General features: G+C 35.2%; 1 protein-coding gene across 10 annotated transcripts in view; it reads right to left on the bottom strand.

Annotated features, from left to right (window-relative positions):
- Positions 1-12,150, bottom strand: part of LOC128238150 (uncharacterized) — a 57,315-nt gene that overhangs the window by 37,699 nt on the left and 7,466 nt on the right. For all 10 annotated transcript variants that reach the window (XR_008261637.1, XM_052953735.1, XM_052953733.1 and 7 more), the window contains 6 exons: positions 11,060-11,115; positions 10,631-10,732; positions 8,590-8,703; positions 6,707-6,789; positions 6,359-6,442; positions 5,017-5,131 (listed from right to left, as the gene is read on the bottom strand). Coding sequence is in view for 9 of the 10 variants with exons in the window: in XM_052953735.1 (XP_052809695.1) it covers positions 5,017-5,131; positions 6,359-6,442; positions 6,707-6,789; positions 8,590-8,703; positions 10,631-10,732; positions 11,060-11,115 (554 nt within the window). In the remaining variant the exon portion in view is untranslated. The remainder of the gene's footprint in view (positions 1-5,016; positions 5,132-6,358; positions 6,443-6,706; positions 6,790-8,589; positions 8,704-10,630; positions 10,733-11,059; positions 11,116-12,150) is intronic.

Genomic DNA, 12,150 nt, shown 5'->3' with positions numbered 1-12,150 from the left:
CAAACATATAGTTAACATTTTGTGTTTGGGTTAGCTGAAAACGTTGCATGTTCAACATCTGAGGAAAGTGTTGTAAGCAGATATTCCCTGTTTTGACAGTATGCATTCCCTGTTTTGACAGAATCTATTCCCTGTTTTGATAGTATGTATTTCCTGTTTTGATAGTATGTTTTCCCTGTTTTGATAGTATATATTCCTGTTTTGATAGTATGTATGTGACAGTATGTATTCCCTCTTTTAACAATTTGAATTCCCCCTTTTGACAAGTTTGAATTCCTTGTTTTGACAGTATCTATTCCCTGTTTTGATAGTATATGTATTCCCTCTTTTGACAGTATCTATTCCCGGTTTTGATAGTATGAATTCCCTGTTTTGACAGTTTGCATTCACTGTTTTGACAGTACGTTATGTATTCCCTGTTTTGACAGAATCTATTCCCTGTTTTGATAGTATGAATTCCCTGTTTTGATAGTTTGCATTCACTGTTTTGACAGTACGTTATGTATTCCCTGTTTTGACAGAATCTATTCCCTGTTTTGATAGTATGTATTCCCTGTTTTGATAGTATGTATTCCCTGTTTTGACAGTATGCATTCCCTGTTTTGACAGAATCTATTCCCTGTTTTGATAGTATGTATTCCCTGTTTTGATAGTATGTATTCCCTGTTTTGACAGTATGCATTCCCTGTTTTGACAGAATCTATTCCCTGTTTTGATAGTATGTATTCCCTGTTTTGATAGTATGTATTCCCTGTTTTAGATAGTATGTATTCCCTGTTTTGATAGTATGTATGTGACAGTATGTATTCCCTCTTTAAAAAATTTGAATTCCCCCTTTTGACAAGTTTGAATTCCTCGTTTTGACAGTATCTATTCCCTGTTTTGATAGTATATGTATTCCCTCTTTTGACAGTATCTATTCCCTGTTTTGATAGTATGAATTCCCTGTTTTGACAGTTTGCATTCACTGTTTTGAGAGTACGTTATGTATTCCCTGTTTTGACAGAATCTATTCCCTGTTTTGACAGTTTGTATTCCCTGTTTTGACAGTATGTATTCCCTGTTTTGACAGTATGTATTCCCTGTGTTGACAGTATCTATTCTATCTTTTAACAGTACGTATTCCCTGTTTTGACAGTATGTATTCCCTGTGTTGACAGTATCTATTCTATCTTTTAACAGTATGAATTCCCTGTTTTGACAGTTTGTATTCCCTGTTTTGACAGTATGTATTCCCTGTGTTGACAGTATCTATTCTATCTTTTAACAGTACGTATTCCCTGTTTTGACAGTATGTTTCCTGTTTTGACAGTATGATTTCCCTGTTTTGACCGTATGTATTCAATCTTTTGACAGTATGTATTCAATCTTTTGACAGTATGTATTCCCTGTTTTGACAGTAAGATTTCCCTGTTTTGACAGTATTCCTGTATTGACAGTATGTATTCCCTGTTTTGACAGTATGTTTCCTGTTTTGACAGTATGATTTCCCTGTTTTGACAGTATGTATTCAATCTTTTGACAGTATGTATTCAATCTTTTGACAGTATGTATTCAATCTTTTGACAGTATGTATTCCCTGTTTTGACAGTAAGATTTCCCTGTTTTGACAGTATTCCCTGTTTTGACAGTATGTATTCCCTCTTTTGACAGTATGTATTCCCTCTTTTGAGTTATAACAGAAAATGCCAACTTGGCCTAAAATTTTAACTGCACACCAAAGACGAGGAGAGTTAGGTAAAGCCTCCTGATTCTTCAAAAAAGTAGATTCTTCAAAAAAGTAGAGCTGAAAAATACCTTTTTATCAATTTCAGAACAGTATGTTTACACCGTTTTTACAATTAATGGTTGCTAATAAGGCAAGCGCCTGTATTAATCTAGATCATTTAATAATTGACAGGTGTTCTGGGTGTATTCTGTTCAGATTTGGGCCCTCAACCAGTAGTGTATCTTTTATCATAGTTCATAATAGTAGTTTGTATGTTCTTTTTTCCCTAAAAATCACTTGTTATAAACATAAGCAACTGATGAGTTTATGAAGATAAGGACAATATAGTATGAGTTTATGAAGATAAGGACAATATAGTTTTTCAACACTTCACACTGTCATTTATGAAGTGATAAAAAACTTCTTTAAAATGGTGCATATTAATCAGATATTTGCATATTTCATATATCAGTAAAGAACACTTTTTCTAAATAACCCCCCCCCCCCTAATTTTATGAGATTTACTTAAAAACATATTTGCCTATTTTGCAACAAGTTTTTTGGAGAAAAAAGATGTGCATATTATAACCATTAGAGTTGAGACAACAGCCATTGTGGTTGGGACAAAAACTGATAGGGCTAAGACACAAACTTTACCATAATTATATATATAATTATACATATATATATATATATATATATATATATATATATATATATATATATATATATATATATATATATATAATAATATAGATATACACACTGAGGAAAACTGCCAAACACAGTTTAAAATCTAAATACCTTCTGACACAGTATGAAACAGGTCATTAGCAAACTGTTAGGGTTTGGCCAAATATCTAAGGATACATGTTATAGCACTAAACACAGGGCTTTTTTATCGATTATGGCGTAGAAATATGGCTTATGTACTGCTTAAAGCAATTATAAAGTAATTAATGTTGAAGAAAGTGTATTCAAAAGTATATGATTAATAAACTTGTATAAAAGCTGTCATTTGGTCAATCCACAAAAGAAGAGAAAACATATTTTTATAGATTTTTCAAAGTATTGTTGTTGTCATTATCTTCTACATGCATTATTAATGTTTATTAATGTTTTCAATAAACACTGGATAATTAATCAATCATGCATATGCTTCATTATATGTTGTCATTATTATGACATGTTAAAATGGTCACTATTTCATGATAGCACAAGCTGTTTGGTACAACATATTCATTAACTGTCCAGCGATTGACAGGAACTTACACATGAACTTATCTGAGTGTGAATCTAAAAACTAAACATTTTATTTATCAATTTTAACACATTTTCAGAAAATCAAACCAAATGTTGGCTTAAACTTTGAACCTGCTATATATGAGCAAGGGAATACTTTTGAACTGAATATGCATGTGCCTTGAAATGGAATGTGACAATTAGGATTTCGATGGAACAGTAGATCGTTTTAAAGTTTTTATACCTTTTTTAGGAATTTTAGGTCTGTTGAAAGCCTGTGATGAATAACATGATTACCTTTCTCTGAACACTAGAACAATGAATACCTGGGTCATTGTTCACTAACATCTGGAGTATGAGCTCAGACAAGTGAATTGTAATGTGCCACAAAATATCTTTATTAAATATCATTTTGTTTCACAAAGATGCATAAAATATTGTTAAACATATTGTGTATTTACCAGAGATCCTACATGTATAGCAAAGCAGCTGGTCAGTGTCCAGAGATCCTACATGTATAGCAAAGCAGCTGGATAGAGTCCAGAGATCCTACATGTATAGCAAAGCAGCTGGATAGAGTCCAGAGATCCTACATGTATAGCAAAGCAGCTGGTCAGTGTCCAGAGATCCTACATGTATAGCAAAGCAGCTGGATAGAGACCAGAGATTCTACACATATAGCAAAGCAGCTGGATAGTGTCCAGAGATCCTACATGTATAGAAAAGCAGCTGGTCAGTGTCCAGAGATCCTACATGTATAGCAAAGCAGCTGGATAGTGTCCAGAGATCCTACTTGTATAGCAAAGCAGCTGGATAGTGTCCAGAGATCCTACATGTATAGCAAAGCAGCTGGTCAGTGTCCAGAGATCCTACATGTATAGCAAAGCAGCTGGTCAGTGTCCAGAGATTCTACGTGTATAGCAAAGCAGCTGGTCAGTGTCCAGAGATTCTACATGTATAGCAAAGCAGCTGACCAGTGTCCAGAGGTTCTACATGTATAGCAAAGCAGCTGGATAGAGTCCAGAGATCCTACATGTATAGCAAAGCAGCTGGATAGTGTCCAGAGATCCTACTTGTATAGCAAAGCAGCTGGATAGTGTCCAGAGATCCTACATGTATAGCAAAGCAGCTGGTCAGTGTCCAGAGATTGTACACATATATCAAAGCGGCTGGCTAGTGTTCAGAGAACCTACATTTATATCAAAGCAGCTGGCTAGTGTTCAGAGATCCTACATGTATATCAAAGCAGCTGGCTAGTGTTCAGAGATCCTACATGTACATAAACGCAGCTGGCTAGTGTTCAGAGATCCTACATGTATATCAACGCAGCTGGTCAGTGTCCAGAGATTGTACACATATATCAAAGCAGCTGGCTAGTGTTCAGAGATCCTACATGTATATCAAAGTAGCTGGCTAGTGTTCAGAGATCCTACATGTATATCAAAGCAGTGGCTAGTGTCCAGATATTCTACATGCATAGCAAAGCAGCTGGACAGTGTCCAGATATTCTACATGTATATCAAAGCAGCTGGCTAGTGTCCAGAGATCCTACATGTAAAGCAAAGCAGCTGGTCAGTGTCCAGAGATTATACATGTATATCAAAGCAGCTGGCCAGTGTCCAGAGATCCTGCATGTATGGCAAATACCAAAGCAGCCGACTAGTGTCCAGAGATCCTACATGTATAGAATAGCAGCTGACCAGTGACCAGTGCATCTTATTTACTCTGCACACTAAGTCTCTAGCATGCATTTATTACCTAATAATAATACATCACAGTGACATTCAATATTTCCCAATAATCAATCATCACTTAAGCTTCTAAACAGTGCTGTTATGGTCACATGTTTAAGGGCCCCAAATGTCATACAAATTCAAAATAATGCAGCCAGTCCAAGGCTCGAACTCTGAACAACCTGCTTAAAAAGCCAGTGCCCTATATACTTACTGCACCAATTACATGCCCATGAACTTCAAGTTGTGACAAATTCTCGTGTCATAACACGCTTAACACACTATTTTGGACAGTACTCCTGACTGATCCAACACATAGATAGGTTATCTTACCTGTACAGAGGCGGTGAGGGGGCAGACACTGGCCAGGTAATGAAGGGTCTCTAGGTGCTGGCCGACCTTGAAGTGGTGACCTTTACCCTGGCTGTACAACCACTCTGCCTTCAACCTGGAAACAACAGACACATTTTCTACCATATATAGGAACATCATGTTAATCAGCGTTTTATAATGGGACAATTAAAAAAACTAATTATGATGTTCACATCTCTAATATTTGACCTTGTGACTTATGAACATTTATTTTTTTGTTTCACCCAGACAGCAGTAAGCATAAACTGGACTTTATTGATTGATAGCCAACAGTCCCAATTTTGACAACCCCATAGGGACTGCCAACCAGTATTGTAACATCCTGGAGCATCATTGACCCCAGAAATCACCTTGATCCGTATAGATATGGATAAACACAAAATTTGCAATTTCCATCCCTCATTGAGACAAAACATTGATAGTTGCATGAATTTTCCAAACTATCTACACTCAGTCAAGATTTCGAATGGAAATCATTTGACCAAGTCCTATGATTTTATAATGTGAATAAGAAATAATTAGCCTCTTTCTTACTGCAACATGTATACCTACTGTTCTTTTATTTCTTTTTGAGGCCTCGAAGACCCCTTATATCTACCCGTAATAGGGACCATTGGGTCGGGGCCATCCCCATGGGCCCTTACAACATACATAAACAGTAATAGTCCATACAGTGTGCATCCAATTATCATGTTTCAAAATAATAATTTTAACACCAATGTTTACTTATTTAGAATAGTATCACCTATATATTGTTCCTTGGTTATCGATGTCTATGTAATGCATATATGTTTAATATCTATATCTGAGATTGATCTACTTTTACCTTCGAAAGCAAAAGTGGTAAAAGCATAGCCGTAGATTTAATGTACTTAATAGTGCCTATATAAATGAATAAGATCATTATAAAAATTAACATTGTACTCATATTATAAAAATTTTCGAAATAAAATATTATTTTACCCTCAAAAGGAAAATGAGTAAAATAAAGCAATGTATGTTTATCAGCAATAGATAAGTAAACATTAGCTACAATTTATTAGTATACCAGGTCCTGATGAATACCATGAAGGTTTATATCTGACTATTGTCATTAAGGTGTTTGACGAAGGTCAATAAGTGTCACATATTCTAAAGAAAGAGACAAAAGGAGACATCAAACAATAAAGTATTCTTTAACTAATTCTACTGACCGTTCATTGTCGGACCATTTTAATTGATCTGTGGTAGATATTTTAATGTCCAGTACCATTAGCTTAATATCTGTGAATTTCAGTTCATAATTTAAACAGTTTCTACTTACTGTTCTTTATCGTTGACCGTATAGCCGTCCAGTATCTGCAGCATGGGACACCAGTTCACAATGAATGGACGATGGTCAAACTCTCTGGTATGTGGGTAAAGGAAAGACACAAAACATAAAATGCATATGACTTGCATAGAACTCCTTTGGAAAGGGCACCAATATTTTTCTGATTGTCTCCAACCTCTTTACACTCACATTTTCAAAGAAAATATTCCACACCTCCTTTTAGCACATATAACTTTGGTAATAGCATACAAAAACTTTTGAAATAATACAAAATTAATCACATGAACAATATTAACAACCATTTTTTTTACATGCTTATGTATGTTGTATAAAGGATACGGTACAGAGGCAGTCATGAGGACACATGGGTTGTTCATCACAGACAGCTGCTGGAGCCCGGGCAGACAAGACAGAAAAGATACCTGAAACAGCAGGAAATTCTCATCATTGAAATTCTCATAACATGCAGATAAAAATATGATAGTTTAATGTGGTGTGCATGAATTAAAGAATCAAATTTATGCTGGAGAAATAATAATACATAGATATGTGTACTCACATTCATCGGAAATATGTGTACTAACAGTCATTCGAGATATATGTTCTCACATTTATTCAAGATTTGTGTACTTCAGTTCAATCAAGATTTGTGTACACACGTTTATCAGGGATATGTGTACTCCCATTCATCTCAGATTTGTGTACTAACAATCATTCGAGATATATTTTCTCACATTCATCCGAGATGTGTGTGCTAACAATCATTCAAGATATGTGTTCTCACATTCATCCGAGATGTGTGTGTGTGCTAACAATCATTCGAGATATATGTGATCACATTCAGCTGAGATGTGTGTGCTAACAATCATTCAAGATATATGTGATCACATTCATCCGAGATGTGTGTGTGTGCTAACAATCATTCAAGATATGTGTTCTCACATTCATCCGAGATGTGTGGCTAACAATCATTCAAGATATGTGTTCTCACATTCCTGAGATTTGTGTACTAACAATCATTCGAGATATAATTTTATTATGTGCTCACATTCATTCGAGATATATGTGCTAACATTCAACCAAGATGTGTACTCACATTCATCCGAGATATATGTGCTAACATTCATCCAAGATGTGTACTCACATTCATCTGAGATATGTGTGCTCACATTCATCCAAGATGTGTACTCAAGTTCATCCGAGATATATGTGCTAACATTCATCCAAGATGTGTACTCACATTCATCCGAGATATATGTGCTAACATTCATCCAAGATTTGTACTCACATTCATCCGAGATATATGTGCTAACATTCATCCAAGATGTGTTCTCACATTCATCCGAGATATATGTGCTAACATTCATCCAAGATATGTGTTTCATGTTCATTCGAGATATATGTGCTAACATTTATCCGGGATATGTGTACTTTTCGCTATCTTAGGAAACCTTCATTTTAAAGGAACCAAAGAAAGAGATGTTTTAGTTTAACCCAGAATAAGTTAATTTGATAACACCTTACATGAATTGACTTTGATTAATATGTTTCTGCTTGGCAGTTAATATGAAATTTGTAAATACAAATTATACAGTTGTTTGAGTTAAACATGTCAATCAAACCTACAACAAAATGTATTTCAATAACTAATTCAAACAAAAGTAGACATTTAAATACAGGTGACATCTGAAGGTTGTATAATAGCTGTAAACATTGCATTAAAACAGCCAAACAAATTCATTCAACAATATCAATGGTATGAAGTGTGCCAAAATGTGATCAGTTATAAGACTTTTCAATGTGACAGATCTAAAATGATGCCGAAACATTAGGATATATGATTGACTGTAATGGCCTTGTAGCTAGTCTTTACTGCAGCCCAAGCTGCCTTTCTTTATTGCCATACATTTCAGTCTGAGAAAATTACCCAATAGTGTATTACGGTTGTAAGGAGTATTAACAGGCCAATGTCCTTCTTCAAATTAATCTTATTTTGATTAACAGTTGGAGAGACAGACAAACAGACAGACAGCAGAAAATGTCTCATATAATTAAACAATAAACAAGTAGCCATACATTTAATATAAACAAAATATACATTTATTACAATCCAACAGATATTGTCGAATGACTCCATTGGCCTACTTGAATATGAATAAATAGAGGTTATCAAATTGGCACAAATAAGCTAATTCCAAACCCATCCTTGCACAAATACACACCTCGTTGATGTCCCCTATCTCGTTCTCCGCAAGCGAGAGAATGGTGACAGACTTGGGCAGGAAGTGAGGTGCGGTTCGCAGACTTGTCACAATGTTCCCGTGCAGCAACAGGGTCTGCAAAAAAAATGTTGTCACTTTCTCATTACAAAATAAATATATCTGTGTTTTACTGTAATATTATTACAGAAACCACCTCGAAGACTGGACAAAAAAAACTACGGCACTGCTACACATCATGATGGTAATGCGCACCATGCATTAGAGTGATATCTCTAAAACTATTGTAGAAGTTTGTTCCACAAAGACTGAAGGGGAACACAAATACATCCCCCTACTACTTTGTCTGTTGGAATCGAAAAATAAAACTTCACAATTAGATCCATAACTTTGCTACTCCCTTTTATTTTATAATTCACTCAACCTAATTTATTATTTCAAAATTTAATTGAATGCATGAATCGAAACGAACACTTCTCCATATTTTATCAGACAACATAACATGGTAACACCACTATTATTTCATAAACAATGCTTTATGCTTGAACAAGTTCAGGTTGCAATACATTTTATTAATTTGAAGGTGCATATCCTTCTTTGTTTAACTGGCTTTTGTGTTAACTAAGCCATGAGAGGAATCCACTTAAATTTAACCACAAAGGGTGGGGATATGGTGTAATGTAATCAAGCAGGTGGGGATATTGTGAATTGTAACCATGCAGGCGGGGATATGGTGAAAAGTAACCAAGCAGGTGGGGATATGGTGAAATGTAACCATGCAGATGGAGATATGGTGTATTGTAACCAAGGAGGGGGATATAGTGTAATGAACCCAAGCAGGTGGGGATATGGTGTATTGTAACCAAGGAGGGGGATATAGTGTAATGAACCCAAGCAGGTGGGGATATGGTGTAATGAACCCAAGCAGGTGGGGATATGGTGTAATGAAACCAAGCAGGTGGGGATTTGGTGTAATAAAACCATGCAGGTGGGGATATGGTGTATTGTAACCAAGGAGGGGGATATGGTGAAATGTAATAAAGCAGGTAGGGATATTGTGAAATGTAACCATGCAGGTGGGGATATGGTGTAATGACACCAAGAACCAAGCAGGTTGGGATATGGTGTATTGTAACCAAGGAGGGGGATATGGTGAAATGTAATCAAGCAGGTAGGGATATTGTGAAATGTAACCATGCAGGTGGGGATATGGTGTAATGACACCAAGAACCAAGCAGGTTGGGTTATGGTGAAATGTAACCAAGAAGGTGTATTGTAACCAAGGAGGGGGATATGGTGAAATGTAACCAAGCAAGTGGGGATAGGTGTATTGTAACCAAGGAGGGGGATATGGTGAAATGTAACCAAGCAGGTGGGGATATGGTGTAATGTAACCAAGCAGGTGGGGATATGGTGAAATGTGACCAAGCAAGTGGGGATAAGGTGAAATGTGACCAAGCAGGGTGGGAATATGGTAAAATGTAACCAAGCAGGTGGGATATGATGTAATGTTACCAAGCATGTGGGATTATGGTGTAATGTAACCAAGCATGGTTGGGATATGGTGAAATGTAACCAAGCAGGTATGAATATGGTTTAGTCCATATAAACAGCTGCTTCAGAGTCTTCGACATTTTTTGTTTTGGCGTCCATATCCAATTGTTGTTTTCCTAGCCAAGAATGACATATCCAAGCGCTAAGTATATTGAGCGGAAAGATTAAGGGCACCTGCTAGATAGTTAAAAAATGGCGTTGCTTTGTTGACAGATAGATCTGAATTTGTGTTCCATAAAACATGTAAGGGTAATAAGTGAAAGGTATTGGCTACAAAGTAATTTATGTGTAACTTTTGTGTTTTTATTTAACAATATTGTGTTAAATATTATGGAGTTATAGTTGAAAAATATATTTTACACTGATATGAATCAGTTGACTTGTGGCGTTTAGGGAACAAAATGAATATCCAAATGTTTAAAAAAAGTTCCCTATATATGCATTATTGTGGCTAGAATATGGTGTTGTGTGAATAAGCAGAAGGGTTTACCTTCAGGTTGACGAGATGGTGAATGTCGCCGAGTGAGGAGATGCTGTTGTCAGAGAGGTCGAGGTATCGCAGCCCTAGGTTGCTCCCCAGACCCTCCATCACCTAAAATACATGGATGGGGAATAAATGAAATATTGTTACCCTTTATTTGCATCATTATATCATATCGTAATAAAACAAATCGGAAGACATTAGGCACTTCAGAAAATGCTAGTTTTCATCATCAAATTACCGGTATTCAAGAACAGACAACATGTACAATGTATGCAAGACAATTACTTTAATCAAGTATGGTTTATGCTGAAAAACTGACTTAAAGATTATCTGTAATATTATGTATGTGAATATGACATATGCTGTAAAACTGACATTCAATAAAAGAATATCTTTATTATGTATGTGAATATAACATGACAGATATGTACCTACCTTTATGCTGTTTCCAGACAAATTGAGGAATTGAAGCTGGGACAATTCCTTCAGGCCTGGAAATAAAATAGGTTCTTGTATTTTTTATTAATTGACTGAAAAAGTATAGAAATATTTGTAATTTAATAAGAACACATAAAAGAAAACAGTGGTCAAAATTAGCATACACCTGCAGGCCCTGCACTGGTATAATGCTTTTAGGGCTTGCTCAAATTCTAGACTTTATATGGCAGGATGTGTTGGCAATTTTAATGCCTAACACTAGTGAAGGAATTCGGGCTTGTTCCATCAGAAGTGTTACTTTAATGAATGTGTATTATAAACTATGAAACAAGTGTTTCATTTGGGGAAAATGCATCACTGACATTTTTTTTTTAATACACAGTGTCCTATATTTATCATTATGATATATATGTTATTTGCAGAAGTAAAAATAATATTCAAAATTAAGGTTCAGACTCCAACCCTTTATGTATCTAACCTATCTTCTTTTAACCAGATATTGTAAAATAGCTTTCAACAAAAAAATACCAAAATTTTTCATTCATCCAACTGACCATCTGTTATGGCAAAGTACAGACGCTTCTAGACGACGGGTCTTTAAAATTTATAGAACAACATAAACCTTACTGTCAGAAACGAATTACAATACATTTATTTCCTTAAAGTATGACCAACTAAAATATTCTGACAGCATATATATATAATATTTCAGCAATTTTCTATTACCAAATAATAATTCTTCCAAAATTGAAATATTTCAAAGTTTCGTAACTTTTAATGGTATTTTCAATAATTTCAAGACAACCTTTCCAAACAATGTGAAGGTATTCGCTTGAAATGTAGGTAATTAAATATGTATAGCCTGACCTTTTCAAATAAACCGATAATGTTTGAATAGTTTTATGATTCATTTCAACTGGACATGCTTGGCAGTTCAGGGCTGTTAAATTAGTTCTCAAGGGCTTATGTATTTACATTATTAATATATACCAATGGGAACAAACAACCATGATTAACCTGTTATCAGCAAAACTAATGACTAGTGGACGTATATCATTTAGTATTTTCAAATTATATATTGATAAAAA

This window comes from Mya arenaria, chromosome 6, assembly GCF_026914265.1.
Source record: "Mya arenaria isolate MELC-2E11 chromosome 6, ASM2691426v1".
NCBI lineage: Eukaryota > Metazoa > Mollusca > Bivalvia > Myida > Myidae > Mya > Mya arenaria.
Note: the sequence above shows the minus strand (reverse complement) of the source record. Positions and strands in the feature narration are given on the sequence as shown.